Source organism: Micropterus salmoides, unplaced genomic scaffold (genome assembly GCF_014851395.1).
Source record: "Micropterus salmoides isolate LMB-PRFRI ecotype aquatic unplaced genomic scaffold, ASM1485139v1 Ms_hic_scaffold_9, whole genome shotgun sequence".
Taxonomy (NCBI): Eukaryota; Metazoa; Chordata; class Actinopteri; order Centrarchiformes; family Centrarchidae; genus Micropterus; species Micropterus salmoides.
The window spans coordinates 23088613-23113732 of NW_024044681.1; the positions used below are offsets into that span (position 1 = coordinate 23088613).

The 25120-nt window shown below is 39.4% G+C and overlaps 4 protein-coding genes across 6 annotated transcripts in view; 2 read left to right on the plus strand and 2 right to left on the minus strand.

Annotated features, from left to right (window-relative positions):
- Positions 1–1120: 1120 nt before the first annotated feature.
- Positions 1121–6806, minus strand: vps36 (vacuolar protein sorting 36 homolog). Its single transcript, XM_038708499.1, has 14 exons — positions 6633–6806; positions 6386–6454; positions 6205–6275; positions 5670–5784; positions 5448–5537; positions 4552–4638; positions 3928–3960; positions 3633–3710; positions 3271–3405; positions 3082–3147; positions 2832–2896; positions 2326–2410; positions 2075–2151; positions 1121–1779 (listed from the first exon to the last, which is right to left on the minus strand). The coding sequence occupies exons 1-14, from the start codon at positions 6726–6728 to the stop codon at positions 1722–1724; spliced, it is 1125 nt and encodes a 374-aa protein (XP_038564427.1). The 5' UTR covers positions 6729–6806; the 3' UTR covers positions 1121–1721.
- Positions 6807–6998: 192 nt separating this feature from the next.
- Positions 6999–16192, plus strand: proser1 (proline and serine rich 1). 2 transcript variants are annotated; one of them, XM_038708492.1, is made up of 12 exons: positions 6999–7632; positions 7718–7783; positions 8620–8688; positions 8876–8970; positions 9093–9186; positions 9560–9670; positions 10260–10361; positions 11028–11106; positions 11354–11446; positions 12694–14035; positions 14823–14967; positions 15090–16192. In XM_038708492.1, the coding sequence occupies exons 1-12, from the start codon at positions 7588–7590 to the stop codon at positions 15213–15215; spliced, it is 2367 nt and encodes a 788-aa protein (XP_038564420.1). In that variant the 5' UTR covers positions 6999–7587; the 3' UTR covers positions 15216–16192. The 2 variants fall into 2 exon arrangements, with proteins under 2 accessions (XP_038564420.1, XP_038564421.1); XM_038708493.1 differs by lacking the exon at positions 11354–11446.
- A 1282-nt stretch (positions 16193–17474) lies between these two features.
- Positions 17475–20844, plus strand: stoml3b (stomatin (EPB72)-like 3b). Its single transcript, XM_038708500.1, has 7 exons — positions 17475–17628; positions 18737–18840; positions 18957–19029; positions 19179–19261; positions 19367–19570; positions 20022–20156; positions 20307–20844. The coding sequence occupies exons 1-7, from the start codon at positions 17565–17567 to the stop codon at positions 20493–20495; spliced, it is 852 nt and encodes a 283-aa protein (XP_038564428.1). The 5' UTR covers positions 17475–17564; the 3' UTR covers positions 20496–20844.
- A 188-nt stretch (positions 20845–21032) lies between these two features.
- The window catches only part of mtus2a (microtubule associated tumor suppressor candidate 2a), a 43802-nt gene continuing 39714 nt past the window's right edge, over positions 21033–25120 (minus strand). For both annotated transcript variants that reach the window (XM_038708489.1, XM_038708490.1), the window contains exon 16: positions 21033–25106. In XM_038708489.1, the coding sequence (XP_038564417.1) occupies positions 24677–25106 (430 nt within the window). In that variant the 3' untranslated portion in view covers positions 21033–24676. The remainder of the gene's footprint in view (positions 25107–25120) is intronic.

Genomic DNA, 25120 nt, shown 5'->3' on the forward strand with positions numbered 1-25120 from the left:
CTCCTGCAGTCGCACGTATATCATAAATGCAAAGGGGTTGTTAAAAGAGATTACATCTATAAAGAAACTCATGATATTCAGACAAAATAGCATTGTGTATCCTTATTGGCCTAGGAGGCAGTGCAACAAAATTAAATGTTTTATACAATGCAGTCGCTTTAATAAACTGCAGAACTATTCGTCTCACACAATCAGGTAACCTCTGCCATTCAGGATATGGATTAATTTAAAATGCACCATTGAGTAAAATCAGTCCATCTCAACATGCAAGAACAGGACCTATTTTGTGTAGAAAAACATTCACCCAAAGTTCACTTTCATACATTAATCCCTAATTACCACGATCAGACCTGCATCAGTTCGGCTCTCCTTTCTTTCCGTGAACCAAATGAGTTCATCTACTATCAATAAGTGAGCCACATGGCAGGTAATCTAATCAGCAGTAGAGCTCTGCAGACCTTCATTTTTCCTCCAGAGAGAGTGAGCAGAAAACAGGAAGCTTCTCTGGAGATGAAACAGCCTTTACTGCTCCGCTCGGTTCACAATGGGAACAAAGAATTTTTCTAGTCTGTGTGTAAAAAGCCCTACAGGGACATACTGAGATTAAAAATAAAAGTACAGCTATAACACTCCCAGCAGCAAGTATAACATTTAGACATGAACCTACTTAGACCAGGTGCTATTTATTACAATATTCTCACGCATTCATTACTACTTCTTCTATAGTCAACTGAAACTTACAAGCACTTGTCAGGAAAGCTTAACTGTACCAGTTAATAGGGTTTCAGTTTGGCTTCAAAACAGTCACAACTGGAATTTCTATAACAACCTCTGCAAAGAAGGGATGGATTACCTGAAGAATGACATTTGGCAATGTGCCCTTTATTTTATACGCTGTGAACCAAACTGCCAGCAGATCAGGCATCCTATTTTATCTTGAAATCTTGAATGTATACTAGATGAAGGGTATTACATTCAAAGACAGTTTGAGAGAGACAAGAATCGCGTTTTGATGAGTGAAAGACCAAAACACGATGGAAGGTGAATCATGGTATGTAGACTCTTTGAAATCTGGATATTTGCGCATGTTCTCTACCTCCTCAGAAGATAAGACAGCATGAAAGGTTTTATTCTTTAATCATTTATTACATAAATTTGTTTTTCACATAGGAGAAGGTGATCAGTGGTGATGGGGCTTTTCAGAACAGTCCACACTACTTATAAAAAAGGTATAAGCTGTGGGACACAAGTATGTGTCATCAATGAAATTCAAAATCAGAGCAAAGAAATTTACACTGCATATCCCATTAAGTCAGTTTATTTACTACTAAATACACATGATCACAACAAGCAGAGCAAATCTGGGAACACTTTGCTGCATGTACAGTATTTGCAGTTTCTTAAACCGTATCTTTCTGATAAAAACTTTTTAAAGATACAGTCAAGCTCTTAGACCTAAATAAAAAATAGCTCGTAGTACCCACAGTATATTTGCAGATATCTACCACAAACAAAACACCAACTGTTCAGTAATCATAACCAGACAGTCTAGTACAGCAAGCACTCTGCTGCTGTCCATTAGTATGTCCAAGTAGTTATAGATTGTTTTAATGCATCAGTCTATCAGCAGAGACAATGCAGCCCAGTTTAAGTTATTTGTCCTTGTTTTTTTTCCTCAACAATAATGACTCTAAACATTCAAAATCGGTTTGGGTAGAATCTCAAACCCTCAACAGAGTCATCTCTACACAAGTGGCCCATCTTTCAGCCAGCAACAACCTAGAGATGAGGAAGAAAGAGAGAAGAGAGAGAAGATGACACAAAGAAATGCAGAAGAGGACACATGTGTGACAAAATGCAGCAAAAAAGAACAATAAAATGAGAAACGAAGATAACTGTGAATATTATCATTGTTACAACAGTAATGTTTAGTAACAGGCCGACTAACTTGATAGGTCTTGGTAAAGTGCACCCTTTGTGCTTAAAGTAAAGTGAAGGCTCTCCTGGTGAGTAATGCCCATCAATATACAGTAGCGGAGTGTTTAAATGTATCTGTATCTATGAGTTAACTTACCGCTCTTTAGAAAGAAGAACAGAGAGACCCAAGAGCTTTGCAAACTCCTCTGCTGTCAAAGAGCCTTTGTCTGTCACCTGCAGGAGAGGAAGGTGATGAGATACAGAGATAAGGCAGGGAATAAGACAAAAAATGAGAACCTAAGGGGTTCGACTGTGACTTATCTCTAGACATTTTTCAAAGATAGCACATCTGTTTGATTGTCTAAACCATGTCAATGTCAGTATAATGTTTCTAACAGTACAGCTTACATTGTCCAGTGCTGAGGCTATCATTTCCTCTTCACTGTGAGACTTCAGCTGGACCACCATCACACCACTGTCAAACACACGCAGCCTACAAACAGGACAAGACAGATGAGGGAAAGTGTGTGTGTGTGTGTGTGTGTGTTTGTGTGACAGAGAGAGAAAGAGACAGACATCTGGTCAACATTAATGCTGAAGTGATAGGGAGCTAGCTAAAGCAGCCATCAGCTTCAAGCTACTAGGACAAGTGTGGTAGGGAAATACGCCAGTGTTTCTTTTGAAACCCCAGGAAGTGACAGGAAATGACAGTCAGAGGGCTGGACACCACTTCCAACAACAGGAAGCCAGGCAGGAAGAGCCTGGCCCCTGTGAAGCAGGCGCCAACCCTGTCCTATACTGCTTTAAAAAACACAGTCTAGTCTATACACAAATGAATGCATGAGAGTGCACACAGATTACATTAAATAATAAATAAACAATACAATATAAAGACAAACAAAACTCAAACTCACTTCAGCGGGAGCTTCAATGACTCAAACAACTTGCACGCGTTTAATAAATCTTCTGGAGATAAAAGCTGTGGAAAAGGAGGAAAAAATAACCTCAGTATCTGACAGGCCACCAAAGACATCTGTGTGTGAATGTATAGATATCAAAGTTGTGTCATCCTATCAGTTAAGCTAGAATGAACATACATGTCCACTCAAGTGTGATCTATGGAATTATTCAGTGGTTTTGTTCGTGCATTTATGTGAGCATTACCTCCATCCCTCTAGCACGGTTTACGAGACAGTACACCTCAGTGAGAGCCATCATACCCCCACGCTCCTGAGAGAGCAGGGAAAGAAAGTATGACAAGTAGATTCAGAATCAAAGAAGATGATTGAAATTAGTGTTTTATATTAGTCTGCGTAGATGTAAAACGCATGAAACACAAAAATTCTCACCTACCTCTAGAGGGGCCAGTAGCATATCTCCCAGTTGCTTAGCCAGCTGCAAATGGTAATGTGTACCTGAACCATGTGTCTCCCTGGTAACAGGGTTGGCAATACCCATGCTCAGCAGGTAGGACTTAAACCGGATGGTCTATAAAGCAGAACATAGCTTTTAATAAAAGGCAGCATCATAATAACTCTATTATCGTGTGCATATGTGCATCAGGCCTCAGGTGAGACAAATTGTGTGTATATTGGTCCTGGAAAGTATTACTTAGATGCTTGTATGATTAAAGGTAACTATTCCTGAATGTACAGTAATTTGAAATTTCATCCATTGTCCTCCTGTTTCTGTAATAGTGCTGGTTAAGTTCTCACCTCATCTTCTGTTATGTCTCCCTGCTTGTCTTTAATCTTGCTGGCTATAGACCTGGACAGCTCCACCATCTCTTTTGCCTGTTAATTAGAGTAGAAACTCATTCAGCAAATCCCAGTATATGCAGGATATTCTCTTATTGTTCTATATGTAGCACTTGAAGTAGGTCAGCGTATTTGATGAAGCTGATGTACTTGTATGATTCTTGCAATTGTTGGATTGTATCCACATGCTTGAAATGCACTTATTGTAAGGAAAATGTAAACATACAAAAGCATAAAGGAAAGCATTCTTTACCTTCACCATCAGCTTACTGAGGTCCTCAAAAGCCTGAAAAAAAAGAGACTAAATGAGTAACAGTGCTCAAAAATGTTCATAATTAAATAAACCTCAAAACTTCATGGCTACAGATATAATCATTCCACAGCAACCCCGCCCCTCCTCTGGCTGATGAATTGATCATTCCCCCTAGCCCCGAACCCACATTTGTTTCAATGTCATACCTTTCATAAAGCTAAATGTAATGTAATGTAATTTTAATTTAATTCATATTCAAGACAACTGTGTCCAACTGTGGTTGTATAAATGCATAACTTTATGGTGTCACAGCGCTGTGGTCATCTTGAATTCATGTCAGTTACAATAAATTCTGATGGTGACATTCTATGGCAGAAGAAAAAAACAGATCAAAACATTCATGGAAACTTTTTAAAACCAAACTACTCTGTGTTCTCGGTGTCTTCACAGTCGTGTTCATCAACTAAATACAAAACTTTAGCTTGGAGGAGACTGATGGCACAGCACATGGGCTGTTTATTTATCTCTCTCTGTCTAATCAAATCTGCCTATATTAGAGTGACACGACCACAATTCCCATTCTAACACATTTCTCAGTATTTAATTATTTTCGCTTTACAGTACCTCAGAAATGTTTTTGTCTGTTTCTTTCCTCTTCTCCTCTATCTTCCTCTCAATGCCAACAATCCCCACTGCACGTGTCCTTCCAGCCTACATGGCAGCGAAGGAAAAAAAGACGCACAAAGTGAAACACATAAGCAATTTAAATGTGGGTGACTAACCTCAAAGGACAAGGAAAGACAAAAATGGAGGAGGCAACCAATTGTGGCCAAATGCTGTTAACAGTACCTAAATTAATTTTGTGACTATGATTTCATAGAGTTTACAAAAAAACTAAGACGAATGTAATCTAATGACCAAATGCAAATGAAATGACAGAGCCTCTGCAAAAAGTACATTTTTACTTTGGTGTGAGTTCAGCTTTAGAATGCTGTACCTAATCTGAAGTTAATGCCAATGTCTACCAACTGAGCTACACGTCAGAATCAGAATCAGGTTTATTGATAAGTAGGTTTTGACATGCAAGGAATTTGCCTTGCATAAGAAAAGACAAGTACTGCAAAAGTCAAGAATCATTCACATAAAATACAATTACAAATCTGAAGAATATATTTTAAAAATATGTGAAATATATCTGTTTGTAGACTGAAAAGATCTGTACAGTGTTTGAAGACAAAGATACTGGAATGTGCAACATATTGGCCATAATTCTGACTATTTTAACTTTCATACTTATACTCATAATATAGTGACAACACTGCCACCGTGTGGAACATTATTTGAATTGACAGGAGTGTCAGTTCCATGTACATCACATATTGAATGGCAATTTTGGTCACAGTTACAGTCCTGGGTGTGGAAACAAATCACATCTCAATCAGGCAAATTCCAGGTATATAATGCAGCGGTAAGGAAGAGATTCTAGTCGGGTGAAGAGGAACTTCTGTTCAGGTTCTAACCTGAGAGCTGGTTCCTGTGGAGATGGGTTGTGAAACTGGTGTATTCTCCCATCTCTTCTGAATCATTTCCTCCGTTAGCCTCCTGTGAAACTGCAAGGAAACGACACCATATCAGTTCCAGCTAACAAAGAATCAAATAGAGAAGGGTCATTGTAGGGTGAGCAATATGTACAAAAAAAATTGATAACAATTATTTTGCTGTTTATATATACAAGGGACTACCTCAATCTGCCCATGTTCTTTGAAGGACAGCTTGATGAAGGAGTACTTGCTGTGTTGGTAGGGTCCAGGCTCCTTGTTGGCAGTTGCTGCATGCAGGTGGATAACTATTTTTGCACTACAGGATGAATGGCAATAATTAATTTACCATTTTCTTCTTGTAAATATTGTATTGTATTGTTTTTATCAAGTTAATTCATGACTGTGGAAATACTGGTTTGACAGAAAAATAAACATCTTAATTCCAGCTCCACCTACTAGTTCTTTTCCAGAGCTTTTGACGACAAGGGGTCTATGATCTTCTCCCCAAATACAACAACTGAGCATACTCCATCCACTAATAACAACAGTGATATTCAGCTGCAAGCTCAAGACAAATATAGTAAGTAGACCTTGATTTAAGTTATCTGGTTAACTTATAGACTACATTTAGGTATACAAACACAAAATTTTGTTGTCTGCTCATTTTTCAATTAATAAATAATCCTAGCTCCTTTCTGATTTTAGAAACCAAAAGATGCAGATTATCGACACTCACCTCTTTCCTATTCCTGCAGCCTGCTCCTCAAAGAAGATGATTTGTGATAGGGGCATGGCTATGCAGCATTCCTACAGATGGCATGAGAAATGCAGAAGTCATCATGATAGTCTGCACAATGTAACAGGACATATCTAGGAACACACAACCAATGCAGGCAGTGTGTTCACTGTTGTCTTACGTGATTTTTAACGTCCCTCCATATCAACCGATGAGTGCTCAACAAGACAACTCCAACATCCAGCTTAGCCTGGCGCAATGACAAGAAAGGATATCACGTTATTATTTTCGCATAATAAATTCCCATATACCTGAACTTCATCGGCAGCTTACGTGCACCGCCATTAAGTTATCGCTGCCTTATTCAACTGTCAACTCTAGGACATCAACTTAACGTTAGCTATCAGAAAGCAAAACTATACAGTTACCTTGTCATCGCCGTCATACAGTCTAACACCTCGTTGCTGGATCACTAAAGTTTCGTTTATTTCTAAGAGCCCATTTGACCACGAAAACCGGTCCATTTTCACAATTACAAAAACAGTTTCTTATTCTTATTCCGCTGCCGCGACCCATTCCATGTTTACTTCCTGTACGCTGTCCAAAATTGGCCTGGCAATAATTTCAGGGAAACACTAAACTAGACCATGAAATGGTTTGATTTAAATTACTAAATGGGTTGACTATAAATCACGTATCTGAACTGATAATATTACCCAATCTAAATGAATTTATTTTTATTTTTATATAATTTGCTGAAAGGTGTCTTTTCTGACAGGCTGCCTCAGAGGGTCCTTTCCGGTGTTGACGTTACTAGCGCCAGCTGTCAGTACACATTAGCATCCGTGCTATCTTTCCCGGCGTGATATTTTTAGAATTTTATAATGAATTTTTATATTTTGCACTTTCTATCGTAATTATCGCCAACACTGAATTCAAACTAAGATTGAACTAATATTTTGTCGCGTTTTCTAGTGTATTTGTGTTTAGCTGTGCTCAGTAGTAAGGTCGCTGTAGCTGGCTAGCTGGCTAGCTTGTTGTTAGCTGCGGACAAATCTGGTGCAGACAGGTTTTGCACTGCACACGCAGCTTCTCTTGTTTTGAAGTCATTGTTCACGGGCGGAAAGTTGTATCGTATATAAGGACTGTAAAGACCATGCAGCTTTATTACGGAGCCAATAGTCATTGCTTTAAATTATGCATTTGCTACATTATGAATTTAAATCAGTAAAGTTGGACCACTAACATTATATTTAGACGTAGAGTCACCCGAATGCATTTTATCTTGAATTAACGTTACCTCATCTGTTGTGTATTTATGAGTTGCGTGGTGTAATAAGTGTTTATTGACAACGAGGCGAACGTTTGTTTGAATCTACAAACATGGATAAGAAATCATTTGATATTGTCTTGGATGAGATAAAAAAGGTAGAGTGTCTAATCCCATAGTCCGATTAAATATCTCAAATCGTCTCAACTTCTGGGTTCGATTATTCTTTATCCTGTGTTTCAGTGCGTCCTGACTGATCAGCGGATCAGAGCCATAGAGCAGGTGCATGGATATTTCTCCAGTGAGCAGGTAACTGTCCAAACAGCTGCACTGTCGTGTTGTACCTTTCAGTTTATCCGCAGTGAGATCCTCCCGCTTACCACTATTTTACCAAACTGGATAGATAGGTTTCCCACAAATTTTTAAAATCCTTATGGCACAGTTTGTGCGTGCCATAATGAAATAAAAATGTAGTCCCAAAATCTCTCCATATGGCTCATAATGGAACTTGTGTGTTTTGGCATATATGTTAGATTCAGTGCGTGCTGAGGATAAATATGTATTTGCATATGTTGTTTTTTTGTGCTGAACAAAGGTATGGCTACAACTTAATATAGGAAACCTCATATAGCTTGAAGTTAGGGCTGGGCGATATGGCCAAAAATGTTATAACGTTAAATACGGATAATTATCACAATCAGTGTAAAATTGTTATTTCTTTCAAAACAGATTACAGATGGTTAATTGTGATTTTAAACTAGTCTTTATGGTTAGAACATGACAAGCACTTGATGCCAAACAGTGAATCACTTCACAAATCTAAGGTGGAACATTCAAAACAATTACGATGAAATCTTTTTTAAAGTCCCTTTTCCTCAACAAAATAAATATCTTAATAGAAAAATGAAGTGATAATCCATTTGTGATTCAAATGAATTAAATCAAACATTTATAGAACATTTGTTATATTGTTATTGAGGAAAATGATATTGCGATAATTGTCATTATTGTTTTATTGCCCAGCCCTAGTTGAAGTATCTTAATCAATGCTAGGCAGAATTCTCATAGTCTTTTACACTACTTCATACTAGAGCAGTGCACTCTAGTTTTATTGTAAGTTGTAACAGTGTCTTGAACATCTGCAGGTGATGGAGATACTGAAGTACTTCTCATGGGCAGAGCCACAGATCAAAGCAGTTAAAGCTCTGCAGCATGTGAGTAACAGATGTTTTATGTGACTGGGGCACCAAAATTGTTGGTTTGCATTGTTAAATATTTTTATGCAATACTATTTTGCTAAAAAATATATATATACAATAGAAGTGTGTAGAAACAACTACATCAGTCATTGGTATGTTTTAAAGTGTTAGTTAATTCTGTTTCTCCTTCTGTTGCCTTTAGAAAATGGTTGCAATCCCTACAACCAAAGTTGCAAATATCCTGAATTGCTTCACCTTCTCAAAGGACAGACTGATTGTCCTGGAATATATAGCTTTGTGAGTAAATTTTGAAAATGTATTTAAGAAACCTAAACAGACTTTAAAACACTGTAAGTCGTGTTGTGATATTAGCCTGTTTGGTTGTGAAATTGTTAAATCTGATTTTTGTTCCCATACAGGAACATTTCAGATGCTCAAAATTATCGCCCTGTGGAGGATCTGTTTCGCATACACTTGTCTGAGAAGAAGCGGGCTCGCAGGATACTGGAGCAAGTAAGTTCCCTTTTACAAATTTAACTTCATGGTGTTGTTTGTGTTATATCTAGATTAACATACAAAATCTATTCGCTAATCTCATGTGAATGTCTTGGTGTCTAAATACCGTGTAGAGTCCCATTGGTAGTAATTAAGTCCCAGGGGACAAATGTTAACTAGTGAGATGTACAGGGACACACAATTATTAATGCAATGAAAAAATAAAAAAGTTATCCAAAATATTGGCTGTCCTGTGTTAATGCCTTCTTTTATAGAGTCTATGGTTAATGCATTATCTTTTACCCTAAAAATTATAATTTTGTAATGCATGCTGTACACACAAGCAAACACACACACAGTTTCTGAAATAATACTACTTATTTATCATTAGGTGTGTAAGGTTGGCTGCAAAGCTCCTGTGGCCATGATCTCCTCCTGTGGTATGATACCAGGAAATCCGTACCCTAAAGGCAGGCCCAGCCTGGTCAGTGGCACATTCCCTGTAAGTATGTGCAGGGCTGTACTCTGGGCTTTACTGAAGGCTTCTGAGTCATGAGCTAAAGGATTTTATATAGTCTGACCACAAGCTAACCACCACCAACTAATGATAGAAATAAAGATGTAGGTTTTATTCTGTCTTTGGTATGTAGGTACCTATAGTTTACCTTTTCTACCTCCATGTCTCAGGATATTAGTGAACAAAACAAAGGTCAGAATCTATCATGACCTTCCGCACTGTCTGCAACACAAAATACAAGTAGAGAGTTTAAGGGGAAGATCTTCATAAAATGATGTTTTACATTTGACATACTAGAAACAGACGTTTTTTTTGTCATTTACAAAGTTCGAACATTATGTAAACAACAATGTGTGAATTACATATGAAACCTTCAACAAAAACTCTGGCATACAAAATAATTCCAAAAATACTGAGTATATTTTATTGTCCTTTTGATTTTAATTTAGACAGCAAAAAAAAGTGGCACACGTGCTTCAGCACCTAGAGGTTTTTCTGGATTTTTTTTTTTTTTTTGTCTGCTCAAAATAAGCCTGACTGTGTAAAAAAAAAGTGTTTTGTTTTTTGATCATAGGGAATCCCTCCAGTGAAGAAAGAAGGCGAGAAGAAAGAGGACAATTCTAACAATATGGAGGGGAAAGGAATTGCTTCTCGGATTATTGGACCATTCAAACCTGTAAGCACTAGAGTGGGAATCACTGACTGAGATGATGTCAGAGTGCCCCGGAGAAATCTCTTGACTGAGTGACGAGGCCTCACATGAGTAATTACATTACAAGATAAAAACCTCAACATATGTGTCAACCCATGTTCTATAAGCTAATGACAGACCACTGTGAGAGTAGTGGAATGGAGTGAGGACTGTACAGTAGAGGGCATAAGCAGAGTGTGTGTATATGTGTGTGTGTGTGTGTGTGTGTGTATATATATATATATATATATATATATATATATATATATATATAGTATAGTCAGAACACATTAACCGCAACCCTCCACATTTATATGTAAAACATGGAAATCGATTTTGCACGCTGTACACCAGCTATTTCTATATAACGGAAATCTTTAGTTTTTTCCGGTATGTAAGCATAATAGTGCTGAAATATGGTAACAGAAAAAAACAAAAACATTTTTACATTATCTGCTGCATAAAAATGCTTCATTTGTTGGTTTTTAAATGTCCATATAGACTTTTTATAATATATTTTTCTTTTTGTTTTTAACTCAGTGTTATCCACAACATAGATACGATGTTATCAGCTTTGAAAACTTATATTACAGATTATAATTTGACAGAACTGACTGATCAGTTATGTGTTTTTGTTTTTTCCTTTTCTAGTTCCCTTCAACCTACAACCCTCATCGGCCTGTGCCCTACCCTATACCACCGTGCCGACCCCATGCTACCATCGCACCAAGTGAGAAACAACCCACTTACAGTACACACATTTAGCCCACTTGCCATGATATCAAAATATATGAAACACATAGATAGAGCTCTCAGTCAGGAATAAATATTGCTGCTTTGAGTGCCTGTAGTTTGGCATGTTTTCTTACTGCCATCTGGATTTGGTAGAGGTATAGTTAGAAGTGGGGTGATACTTACATTTGTGTGTATATATGAATGTATGGTAGACAATGCTAATATTTGCAACTGCTATGCAGGTGCGTACAACAACGCAGGCCTTGTTTCTATGGGAGGGGTTATAACTGCCAACGTGCCCCCTCCCCCCTACAACTCCACCCACAAAGTAGCAGGTATGATTCTAGTGTGCGCGCGTATGTGTGACAGCAAATAGGCACTCCTTGAAGCTTGCTGCCTAACTATCTGGCATGCTGCTTACCTGCGCTTCTCAAATATGATGCCTGTATCGGGTGAAGAATGTGCTTCTTACTACTATTGGAGTACACTGAGTGACCAGAAAAATACATCCCCCCTGTATATTTTAATCCAACACAGCTGTGTATTGGATTCCATTAATTTAGAACAGCTGGAGAGATGTCGATTCAGTTCTATCATCATCGAGGAGAGTGTAGACACATTAGATTGCATCAAATCAACTGAAATCACATTTTCACATAATATTTCTACAAAATACACACTAAAAAAATGGAACATTCCATTGAAATACTTTTCTATATAATACAGTCTAACACCACTAAACGGTATGAATACAAAAATCTAACAAAAATAATGCTAAAATAGTATTCAGAAGCCAATGTTTTTGCCAGGCTGTTGTATTGCATTGCAGTACAACGTGCTGGTACTTCAGTTTTCTGGTCAGTCATTGTAGAAGTATGTTTTTGTGAATTTTGAGGGCGGGTCTTTGATTGCCTGGACTGGTTATAGCTTCAAACTAATGTAATTAATCTTTTTCTTTCTGGAACCATGCTGTGTGCTGGCATTTAACATGCATCGCTTGGGGAATAACTTGTTTGGTTTTTTTTAATGCACTGTCTCATCAGTTTTCACAGTTGAAATACATCTTTTAGGGCCTTTGGGGAGATGTGTGGTCACAAGCACAAAGATGTCTCCAGTTTCATTAAATTGACAGTATGTCCAAAGCGGCGGTTTAAATAAGAACAGTGTGATGAAAGTTAATTTGAGTTTACCAGACCAAATCAGTTTCCCCAAAGGTAAGAAGAAGACATATTCCAATCTTGAAAATTGTTGGAATTTCTATGTAATAAGTTGCACGCAGGGATGCTCTCCGGCTATTCCTCCTTGCTGTGTCTCCTCTTTTTTTTATAAAGATGTGAGTGGATTGCTTCTTCAACAATAGTTTGTTGGTTTGTAACTTATTCTGTCTGTGTCCTAGAATGACATTTGTTTTAAACAATAACACTACTGTTCAGAAAACAAAAAAATCTGTCCTTTAATTTAACCGTATGCTACTACTTAAATATACTATTATATATATATAGTTCATTTTTTCCTTTTCTTAGTGGATTCAAACACCATGCCATTACCCTTTTCACCAACTTTAATCTTTTTCTGCTTCCAGGTTACGCCAAACCAGGCAATCCGCAGAACACCACACCTGGAGTCAACAGCGGGCCCCTCCTCATTCCTCATGGGTCCACGCCTTCTACCCCTGTCCAACCCCAGACTTCAGCTGCTCAGCCTACTCCCACAACCCCTATCACACCAGTTTTCCCCGGCATGGTGCCCTCTCACAACCCTAATGCCCCCTCTCCCTCCCCTGCTCCATCGCCATCTGTGATCAGAGCAGGTCCACAGACCCCCAGCGGCCATGCTACACCTACACCCTCGTCTGTCATTAAAGCCCACACCCCTTCAGGCACCCCTTGTGGAACTCCTGTCCCCAGTAGCGGGGGCTTCTCCCCTTCCTCCTTCCATGTCATTTCCCGACCAGGCACCCCTGCTACCTCCCGCAGCGGCCCAGACCCCTTATCTCAGACAACCCCCATGGGCTCAGCTCAGCAGAAGGTTTATTCCACAGATCACCAGTCAGGACCCACCCTCCCTGGCATACACCCACAAGCAGGTAACCCCTCTGCATCAGTGATCCGAAGTTACACCCCCTCTGGACCACTATCTCTCACTCCAGGATCATCCACTCCGGTTATTCCAAACTGTTCCACCCCAGGCCTCAGTCCAAAACCCTCCCCAGTTCATTCTGCACAGGTTCAGGCTGCCATGGTTGCAGCTGGAGTCATGAACAGACACACAGGGGGTACTAACAGTGGCAGTAACAGCCCTGTGCCCTCTGCTTTCAAGGGCACCTCTCGCTCATGCACACCGTCTGTTAGCTCTCTGGTGATACCAGGTTCTGCTCAGGCTGCCCTGGCACGTTCCTTTGGTCTGTCACACCCCTCAGGTTCTCCTCAAGTCTCTCTCTCTAGTCCTGTTACAATCACCGGCCTTCAAGCTCTATCCTCCAGCCCAGCATCTTCTCATTATCCTGGCCTGTCCCACTTTCCCTCCCTTTCTCCTTCCACAATCCCTTCATCCATGCCTGCAATGCCTCCCTCTACCAACATTTCTAACCATCCACCAACCTCCATCTATCCAGGCCTGGCTCCCAGTGCTGCCCCCAGTGCAGCCTCCGCTTTCGGTCTGGGCCTCACCTCTGCCCCCTCTATATTCCCAGGCCTTCCGCCTGGTCAGTCCTTCCCAGGATTGGGGGTTTCAGGAGGGCACGGTGCCGGGAGCCCTGTGTTATCCTCATTCATGGGACTACCAGGGGCCACTCCATCTTCAGTAGCGTCGGTGGCACCACTGCAGGCAGCAGCAGCTGCCGCAGCGGCTGCAGCTGGAGTTCCATCATCATCTGCAGTTTTACCAGGCTTTGCGTCTGCTTTCAGCTCCAACTTCCAACCTGGGTATGTGAGCTTTAAACATTTTTACTGCCCAGTATACAGAAGTCATGTCACATGGATAATCTGAATTAACCCTAATGATTTCATATTGATTTTTTAACATTATCATTTAGTATAAATGGAACCTATCTTATACTCTTATATTTCTAGTAAGCAGTTAAAAGTGACATGCAACATTTATTGCCACTTGAGTGTTTAATAGTTGGATAAAGCATCATAAATCCTGTCCCTCAATTTTTCCACTTTGGGTTTTATGTGCTAAGTGAAAACCCTACACCTACAAAGTTCAATGTGCACTCGTACTCCTATTCTAGAGTGTCATGCCTAGACTTGGGTTGTGAAGTTATTTGCCAACTCTACAAGTTATTTATTGTCAGTGATATATTAAGCATGTTATCTTGTCAATGAGCAAGTGTTGCAAATCCAAGCCTCACCTTTTATGTCATGCACTCAAGGCAGGTGGCGTCCTTAGAAGAGCTCCGAAATGAGCAAAATGTACACTGTTTATACATGGGGAATGGTAAAATTGTGTAGTAAAGTAATACACAATTTTAAACATATACACATAAGATAAATGACATAGCCTACCATACAGTAACTTCCCGGAGTCTCTGCTGGTTGCCCAACACACAGAATCAAATTAAATCAAATCAAATCCTAAACACATTGAACAAAGTCATTTTTTGTCACATTAAAATTAAAAATGAGATCTGTAAGCACTGTTATCAGCATTTTGTTACAGAATGATGTGGAATATTCCAATTGTGGGAAATTGTTCTGCGTGTTACAGGTTGGGCAGTGGACTCCAGACTCCGGGAAGCAGCGGGTTCCCCAGCTTGCTGTCTTTCCCTGGGGTGCCAGGCTTCTCTCCCTCTACCTCCCCTGCTGCACTTGGGGGCCTCCACAACCAAGCCATGCAGTCTGCCCTGCTGCAGGTACAAACACACACACACACACACACACACACACAATCCTCTGGCAGAGTAAAAGAATTTGAATGTCAGTTTGATAAAGCCTCGCTGTTACAAAAACACTGCTTTTCTTTGTCTTGTTTTAGGCTCATCCAACTTCTGCATTGGAGAGCTTTACTCCTCAGCCCAACAGTTTCACCAACTACCCACCAGGCCCAGGAAACCCCTTCCCCCTCCAGCCAGGCCTGCACCCCCAGCTGGGTTGGCAGTGAAACCCACAATACACTTTGAAACACTGAGTAAACTTACATGCCACCCTTATCATACACCCTGCCCTACCCCTCAGCAGTTGACACGTTTTATTTTTTAACTCTGAAGGGCACATTGCAGGTTGAGGAGTTTCAATTATGTGTATGTTACAGACAGAATTACTTACTACTGTGAGGAACACTATTGTGAAAACAGTTGAAATAGTGTGTGGGGGAGATGGAATATTTCTTATATTATTCATAGTGTAAATTACAGATGTAAATATTAGTTGTCAAAGTCGTTAGGTTTTACAAGTAGACTGTGATTGGTTTTAACTATACTGAACTTAGCTGTTTTTATCAAGTTTATCAACATTTATTAGTGAATAATGAATTATAGAGAAATTGTACATGAAACCATGTAATGACTTGACAGTATCCTCATGTAGTATTTCATGTCCAGTCTCAGTGGAAAGGACATGCTTATGATACTAATTGCTTGTCCTGAATTGAATATTGTATTATGAAATTAAATTTCACGTATGGTATATTGAGTTTTATGGCACACCATGGATATTTTAAATGCTTGCGCTGTCTCAAGGGTGGGAGTGTTGCACACACTTGGATATGGCAGTTTGACTCATGTTTGTGTTATTTTCAGTGAACACACACCCCTGGCTCAGTCGGCAGTTTACTGTAACTCACATTGTGTGTCCCCCCTTCAAGTACTGTTATTACAGTATTTGACCAAAATGTACTGTATGCAGATGTTTGTGAGAATAACCTGAAGCATTAATTGATTGATACGTGGCCTTAACATGTAAAATGTCTGTATTCTTCAGTAATGCTTTGCAACATTAGCGAAAACTGTAATTTGCTATACACCTCAGTACACTCAGAGACAGTTGAGAGTAATAGACATGTTTGTTACGCTGTTATTTCTGTTTTGCCCTTTTTTGTATTTGTTGGATTTTTTTGTCAGTAAACTGCTGGTTGTTGTAGCTGTTGTATCTCTATTCTATGCGATGCCATGGCTATCAGGAAAGCCCCTTAAATTAAATTTCTGAAGGTGGACAAAATAATGGAAGTATTGCATGACATGCAGATTCTAAACTTAACAATCACTTACTTTCTGCTTCAGGTTAATAAAAAGCTTATTAACGGGGCAGAAGGACATCCTCATGCGCATACTTAATTGTATCAGCCAAGAAAAGGATAAAAGTACAGCTGTCAGAGAAAGACTAACAGGATAGTTGTTAAATATTACAAATTGCAGCCTAAATGTGACCAGATCTTTGAATTTTTACTGAAGGTTGTGCTCACAATGACACCTTAATTGAAGTGCAATTAGTTTATTTCGTTATTTTATCCAACCCTCAGTATTATATTATAAGGTTTTACAGCCTGATTACAGTCCAATTAGAGCTCTACACTGTGTTTATCACGAGCAACCGTAATGTTGCTCAACACACAGTCATGTGTCAATTACCCATGAGACTTAGTCATGGAATTTCAATAAAGCAATTTCTTTTTTTCTGATTCTAGTCATTTAATTACCATTATCTGCTTAACCAAACCTATTAAATAAACAACTGCGATACACTAAACATTCAATAATTAGGCATATGAAAACACGTGTCTGAAGTTTCTTAAACATATTAAAATGTGATACATTTCATTTCAAGGCACATCTAATCTGATTTTATCTAGATTTGCTTTTTGTAAGAATTGACACTACATTAATTTATATAATTTCAGTAAGTAGTTAAGTAAGTTAAGGTAAGGTAATTATTTCACTATTGAATCCCTTACCTTGCTATTTATTCCAAAGCCTGCCTATTTTATAGAAATGTTGAATTCCCCTCATCTAGTCTTTTTTTTTTTTGCTCTTTCTATGGTCTAGAAATAGGACTTGTAAAGTATGAGATTTTAATAATGTACACACACAATAAAACATGGATAACTATAATAGGTTCTTTCTGAATCAAGTTTTACAGTCACATGATACCCACCTTTTAAGTAGTTCCTCATTCGGGTGGGAAGTGAAAGGAGGGAAAGTACAGCATTATATTATGCATTTCTTCAGAGAATTTATTTTATTTTATGTTAATTGTGTTGGGACTGTTAAGATTCACTGTATAAAGACCACTATTGGCCGTTGCTTAGTGACTAGTAGTTAATTACTAGTATTATTACTTGTTACCGATAACTACTCTGTTGATGATCAACTCAGAGTCCGAGTCACACCTACTATATCTCTGACTAAATGCTATTGCAGCATTACAGCTTTAAAAGGCTGGGTCACTCCCTCCTGAGAAGATTCACTTCAACAAACCCTCTCAACACACCTCCCGTCTCAGCTTCAACCAGCACATGGAAATGGAGGACCAAATGGAAAGCCAGAAGAGAAGAGGAATGAGTAAAGAAGATTTAATATGTGAGATAAACCACATTTCCTTTACTGTCTTTTATTCTGAGCTTTAATATTACAATAGGGGTTTGCGGTTATAAAAAGTAAAATATTACCAGACTTGGTTTAAGGCTTAAATCAACAGTGTTGTTTACTTTTCCCTGAACCACGAGTTCCATGTTGAATTTGCATCGTCATTATATTGTTCAGGTTGTTTTGAGCGTATTATGCATGTCATGTACGTAGGAGCTCACCTGTGCAGGTAGAAAACAGCCACAGAGGCTAGGGCAAAGTAGAACTCCCATTGTCATAGAGACAGAACTCACACGTCACTGAGATAAAGAGTCATTAAAGCATGTGGCTGTTGAGTGTCTCCCTTCATTCGCGTGTGTTTCTGCATCCATGCTCTGTGGAGTCAAGTGAACAAGGAAAGGTCATGTTACACAGCTGGGTTTGGCTTGTGTGTAAATGTTCCTTAATTTGCTTGCCTATAACGGCTTATTTGAATATCAGAGGTGTTACAGCATAATCGTTTTTTCAGGTCTTTGTTATGACCAACTTGTGGCATGGGATCAGCTGTGTACACACCATGTGCGTGCTTCCATTTTCAGTCATATTTGTTGATGATACAGCACAAATTAATAAATAATGAATTGGTTGCACAGATCATAAAGAGATTATTTGTGCACAGACCCAGTTAGAATTTCTCTTTCAATGAAAATTGGCACAGTGTAAGTTACGATTATATTATCCGCATAAACTTATGCATTCCCATTCCCGGTACTATCATAGATCTTGTGAAACAATGGAAGAGAATTTACAAGGTTCTGTAATGTGCAATAATGCTACATTATGTGAACATATTGTGTGGTGAAATCCATTCATTGCACAACAGGAAACTATTGCCTGTGGTTTCACCACAAAAGAGAGAGTAATGTTGCTTTTAATGATAGCAGGACACAGGAAATGTGTGAACTAGTTACAATCCATTAACAGCAGTTAAAAATAATATTTTATCATGAATTTAAGGACAGTTTTAATTACACTTTTATTTATCCAAGGCTGAGCTGGCGTGCTCAGATGTTTTTTCTTGATGCACACCTGTTCATATCTCTTTCTCTCTCTCTCTCTCTAGCTGAACGGACAGGGTCTTTGGGATGCATTGGTTGGTTCATCGTCATAGTCTCTGGCATCTTCACAGTTTTCCTCTTCCCCATCACCATCTGGTTTTGTCTGAAGGTGAGTGAACTCACCAAGTCACCACAGTTAGTTAAAGAGCAGAAAGCCCTATTTCCTTCATAGCAAATGTGAATGTGAATTGAGCTTGTGCTGTGGTCTTCCTGCCGGTGTTGCAGATTGTTCAGGAGTATGAGCGCGCCGTCATGTTCAGACTGGGACGCATTACAGACAGGAAGGCTAAAGGACCAGGTAGCAACACTAACAATTTCAGTTTGAAAAAAAAAATCTTGGATTGGCGATATCATTTGTGGTTAAAAGAAAAAGGTTAATATCAGATTCAAAGAAACCAATGTCATTTCTTTTACTGAAAATCCATGCTCTTACTTGTTTGTCCACAGGGATTTTCTTTATCCTGCCGTGCACTGACTCCTTTGTGAAAGTGGATCTGCGAACAGTTTCATTTGACATCCCACCACAAGAGGTAGAGAAACACAAAACTGTCTTTTTTGCAGCCTTATAAAACATTTAAAGTAAATATCTGCACTCACACACAAACACACACACATAATCTGCCATGTATTTCTAGATCCTGACCAAGGACTCAGTTACAGTTTGTGTGGACGGAGTGGTGTACTTCCGGGTCAGTGACCCCATCGCCTCTGTGGCCAACGTGTCTAATGCTGACTTCTCCACCCGTCTGCTGGCACAGACCACCCTCAGAAATGTCCTGGGGACTAAGAACCTGTCTGAGCTCTTGTCTGACCGTGAGGGCATCGCTCACAGCATGCAGGTACAGAATATAAAAAAACATTTAAAGTGAAAAAGAACTTTGAAACTAGAGCATATTTCATTTCACGCTTGAATGCACCAGCAAAATAAAATGCATTCACCATTCAATGATATTAGAAAGTTGTGATGTGGTTTAAATAGATTTTTAGAATTTGTTTTTAGATAATTATTACTGACTGGGCGGCATGATCCATTTTATAAGAGGTGTATTTACACCACTGGGATCTGAGACATCTCTGGCCCCAAAAGCATGTTAATTTGGTGTTTCCCTGTTTGCTGAACGTGTCTCTTAAAGCACGGCCCCATCCTTCAATCACATTTGCAAGAATTGTGAAAGACATCTGGTTTGGCTTGGTTCCCTTGATTTTTCATCTCTAATGGACAGCTTTATGAGTGAGTTTCCTCTGTGGACGGTATGGATGTAAATTCTTCCTCTTTCTGTCTTTTTCCAGAGCAGCCTCGATGAAGCCACAGACAACTGGGGCATCAAGGTGGAGCGTGTGGAGATTAAAGATGTGAAGCTGCCACATCAGCTGCAGAGAGCCATGGCGGCTGAAGCAGAGGCTGCACGGGAGGCCAGAGCCAAGGTCAGACCATGTAACAAATGCATGTGCCATAAACCTGTGCACACACATTTAATATTTATTATGAGAGAACATTTGCATTATTTTCTGGTGTTTACTTTTAGGCCAGTTATTGTGGGCTACCCTTATTTCTCTTTGTTGACCTACGTGCAGGTGATTGCAGCAGAGGGTGAGATGAATGCATCTCGTGCCCTGAAGGAGGCGTCCCTCGTCATCGCAGAGTCCCCGTCGGCCCTGCAGCTTCGCTACCTGCAGACTCTCAACACCATTGCAGCGGAGAAGAACTCCACCATTATCTTCCCCCTGCCCATGGATATCATATCTCACTTCATACGGAAGTGATAGCTCAGTTTGCTGATCCTCTAAAGTCGCTGTTGAGTAGGGTCACATTTCTGTGGCTCCTTCAGCATGCAAGATGATGCTATTGATGTATGGTTGACATTTCTCTCCGACTGACAGTCGGAAACACCTTTATGGTTTATGTATATCCAAGCTGTGATCAGGCCAGACCTGCTAACCAATGTGATGCAGATGAAGTTCAGCGTAGTCCGTCTTTGACAAACTGTCTTATGTAACTGCTGTCATTTGTCATTAAAATTACATAATAAAGTGCCTCATTCACAGAATTATATGATGTAATGTTGATCAGTTGCATATTTTGTTACATTAAATGTCAAATTTTTCAATCTAACTGGTGAGGTTTTAATCTCAGTCATACATTTTGCAAAGCTTCTGTTAGCTATTAGTTTATGTTTTGTCATGTAACTGTAATAGAACATGTTAGTGATTTTATCTCTTCACCTGAATAAAACACTCCCTTGGCTTTAGGTCACACTTTTGAAATACGCAGTGGCAAAAGGACACTTAAGAAATCCAACATTTTCCATCTATTAAGATTTATTATGGTTTTTGTTGTTGTAGGTTATGACAAGGTTTAGCATGCAGCAGGATATTTGATATCAGAAAGACCAATATCAGCAACCTCTAAACATGGTCGTTTTGTCCAAGTATACTTTGATGCTTGTGATCAAAACCAGTCCTGAACATCTACAGAATGTTGTTAACTACAGTAGGACAACTACTTGTATCCAGAAAACATGTCAGTTAAACACTCTTAAACTTAAGAGGAGAGAAGGACTTATCCTTAAATGAAACATGGACATGCATGTGACATTTCTTGGATGTTTTTTTAATAGTGTGTTCTTCCCCAAAAAGTACAAATAAAACTATCAACATACTGTGTATACATTACATGTTGAACTATCATTCCACGTCCTCTAGGCCTCCTACTCTACAGTTACATTTTGACCATTACAGACGCAGAGAGGTAAAAGAAGAGAAAAGGAGAGCGAGAAACAGCAAAGACAGAAAAAACATGCTTCTATTAATTTTTTTATGGTGCACTAAGACACAACTCATGTTGTAAATGTATTTACATTCAAACATACAATCAGTGCCAGAATAAACAAACTCTGTAAACTTTGTCTCTGGACCAAATCCATAAGGGGTAATTGTATAGCTTACCTCCAAAAATTCAAATTCTAAAGTTTAAAGTTGACAGGCCATGAAAACATTTGCTACAACAGCATATAAACATTAACATGGATGTTTCAATCCCTAACGAATTAAATCAATTATCCATGTTTGTTGTGGGGAGGCTCAACCAAGTGCTACATATTGAATGGCTGCTACATAGTGGTCAGACAATAGGTCCTTCTATATTAAACAAAATCACATGAATTACTTGTATAAAATGCAGTCATTACATTTTTGACATTCAGCGCGTGAGACACAGATGTCCACAGGACACATTGAAGGGTCATTACAATGCCAGTTCATTGTTTAGAAATCATGTTCTGTTCAAAGGTGAAATATTCATTTAAGATGAAATCGGTAACTTTACGCTGTCATTTGTAAACAATAGCTTTTGTTGCATCCTTATAGACTGTATTTTTTGTTTGCACCTGAAGTGACCTTTAGGAGGACCCTGAAGAATCATTCAATGACGTAGGTGAACTGTGATCCTAAACATTTGAAAACACAGTGACTTTCTGACTGGTATATTCTTGATCATTACGCAAAGACATTCTCAAAATCATCAGTGTATGTATAAAATAAGTGAGAATTGAGATACACTTCTCAAATCCTTTGCTGACATTCTGTTGTTTAAGAGCATTTAACCCTGTGAATGTATCATACAAAACATGTTGAAGATCCACAAAAGAATCATTTTTACTTCACGACCATCAAAAGTGCTGGTATCGCAATTAAAGATCTACTTAAAAGTCTATTACTAAAAAAACTGGCAACCCAGAAACGTCATCCTTTACATGCTGGTAAAAGGTTACATTTACTCAACCTGTAATTTAACTGAAAGACGTGATCAGGGGGCGCTGAATTTCAAGGCCCCCGATATTACCCCCCACCCCCATGCATCTACTTAACTTTAACAATATTACATTAGTCCATTAGCAATGTTTCTGTAGCTGTCAACAGACAATGCAGACTTACCCTCACACCCTTCTCTCTGGCCTTGTTTATGTACAGAGGCTTATTTTTACGGTTGTGGTCTGAACAGCTGTAGCTTTGTTTTTTTAATGTGCGAGTTCATCACTGAGATTACACTGAATAATACTGTGTTTATACAATGTTGACTTGTTCAAAGCCAGATGAAAGATTGGGACCCTGAGGGTGACAGTCCAGTACAGTACATGAGGCAGCTATGACATACCTATGCTATAAAATAATTCTCATTTTTATATACCAAAGATTGGTTTCTAAGTTGTATTTTATATAAGTGGAAAATTATCTCGGGAAATATCTTAACAGTGTATAATGTTCTGTAGAGAAGCTATACAAAAGAAAATTGAAAGTATTTCTAATCTAAATTTAGAAAATAATTCCCTGAATAATATATTCTTGCGCACTGAGAATTCAGTGTAGCTTGCAAAAGATTGAACATAATACTTTAAGGATAAAAAGTCATTCAGATAAACAACCCAAAACACATCAGAAGAGGTTATGAAGAGGTCAACACAGGTTCAGACGGGGTTACACTAATCCTTGTGACACAGGTCACTCACAAAGGGGTAAACAGGGGGATAACCTGTGTTTTTTTAAATAATCTACATAGCTTATAGACTCATATCATATAAGACAGTCCCCTGAACACCACCCATGCACAGTATGTGTGATGACAACAGATCAAGGGATCTGCAGTATTTCCCCTTTTTCCTGGGGGTCCATCACACATTCCACAAGTTAACAACATCATTCATTTCCTTCACACCTCAAGCTCAATAAATCAGACAGATCACAGCAATAATAAAGTTTCACATTAAGACTGGAAGACTTCCACAGTACATGCTTGCTTAAGTAGCAAAATACATGTAACAAATGAATTAGATAAAAGCATCACATTTGAAAGAAATCCACATTTAAAACAGCTAATCCTGTGTTGGGTTTCCCCCTTAGCTTTGAGCTCCCTGGTAGCTGTGTTGTTGTTGTTGTAGTTGTTGTTGCTGTTGCTGTTGTGCTACAGACACAACAGACTGCACATTCCCGCTGAGGTAAATACAAAATGGCAGAAACAGTTTTTGCAAGTTGACCTGAGGGATCCCGAAAGTGAAGAGTAGCTCATGTGGGGAGGTGCTGTAGGAAGACCTGGCAAGGTTTGAACATTATGTTCTCTGTATGTTGCAGGTAAAATGGCTGGGGTTCCAGGTAGGCTTGTCCCACACAACTAAAATTATCAGCATTGGACTAATTACAAAATGTTAAATACACCTTGAGGAGGCTGAAAAAACATTAACAACTAATTATTTTTATCCAAAGTCCTTTGTAAAATAAAATGTTGGTTGGTCTCTGCTGGTGAGACGGCAGGACAGAGTATAAGGCGCTTTGTAAGGGATTTTTCCAGATTAAAAAAACATCAGTTGAAAGCTGATTCAGTTCATGACTAAGAATTGCAACTCAACTTTTAAAACTTAATGGACTATGAGAATCTGATCCCAATGAGAGTGGATATAGCTTATTTTATCAAGGGCATGGCCGTGTTTTTAACACATCAGAGTATTGTGTTCTGGTGACAAGAGTGTGCTACTTTCCATCTGTACTGTTTCTGTCTGTGTGGGACTCATGACTACCCATGCAGGGAGTTTTCACTACATGTGCTATATCTGTGCTACTATCATACAGTATATACAGTCTGCATTTCAAGACTCTGTATTTATACAAGCTGAGCTTCGGTCGTCTACATCCATTTCCCACTGCAGCATGTTATTTTATGTGTGTTGTGTTTCACATGATGGACACCACCATCTGTGGACGCTTGACTTTAAGAATCTGTAACCTCTGTCTGTCCAGTTTGTCCAGTGATGACTGGAGACCACAGCCCTTGTTTTTCTCCAACACGTACTTCCGTGCCATTCACATTCAAAAAGAGAGGAGGAGGGAGGAGAATGAAGGAAAAGTAACAGGGTGAGCCAGAAAAAGAACAGCGAGAGAGAGAGAAAGGTGTGAAATTATCTCTGCAAAGAGCTGAGACAAGCGGCTGAGTTACAGCGATTGGCTGACACTCTGTGTGTGGGTGTGGCCGGCCCAGGGGAGTAATTCTGATTGCTCGCCGCCCTGTGAGTGGGTGTGGCTGGTCCCGGGGAGAGATTTTGATTGGTGGCAGCTCTGTGGGACGGGGAGGAGTATTGAGCCTGCTGTGTACAGCCGTGGTAGTGAGTGGGGGAGTCGCACCCTGCTACAGGTGAGGAGGAGAAGAATTGGGATGAGGGGACCGGGGAGGTGGAGAAGGAGCGGTGCAGTGGGGAGGAGGCCGGGGACATGAGGGGGCTAGTCTGGAGGCGCCACAGAAGCTCCTCGTTGTTCCGACTCAGCCGCTTCTTCTCAGTGCTCTCCTTCTCAACGGACTCATGGAGGTTGGCATTCTCCTCGGATAGTTGCCTGCCATACAGAGG

Bases quoted from the DNA above. Each gene is read 5' to 3' on its own strand.
- stoml3b (XM_038708500.1), top strand. From the start codon at position 17,565: ATGGAAATGGAGGACCAAATGGAAAGCCAGAAGAGAAGAGGAATGAGT. The intron at 19,262-19,366 runs GTAGAGAAACAC...ATGTATTTCTAG, and splicing joins TTGACATCCCACCACAAGAG to ATCCTGACCAAGGACTCAGT. The intron at 20,157-20,306 runs GTCAGACCATGT...ACCTACGTGCAG, and splicing joins CACGGGAGGCCAGAGCCAAG to GTGATTGCAGCAGAGGGTGA.
- proser1 (XM_038708492.1), top strand. From the start codon at position 7,588: ATGGATAAGAAATCATTTGATATTGTCTTGGATGAGATAAAAAAG. The intron at 8,689-8,875 runs GTGAGTAACAGA...TGTTGCCTTTAG, and splicing joins CAGTTAAAGCTCTGCAGCAT to AAAATGGTTGCAATCCCTAC. The intron at 9,671-10,259 runs GTAAGTATGTGC...TTTTGATCATAG, and splicing joins TGGTCAGTGGCACATTCCCT to GGAATCCCTCCAGTGAAGAA.
- vps36 (XM_038708499.1), bottom strand. From the start codon at position 6,728: ATGGACCGGTTTTCGTGGTCAAATGGGCTCTTAGAAATAAACGAAACT. The intron at 5,538-5,669 runs GTAGTCCCTTGT...GTTTCCTTGCAG, and splicing joins AAGAACATGGGCAGATTGAG to TTTCACAGGAGGCTAACGGA. The intron at 2,897-3,081 runs GTAATGCTCACA...CCTTTTCCACAG, and splicing joins ACCGTGCTAGAGGGATGGAG to CTTTTATCTCCAGAAGATTT.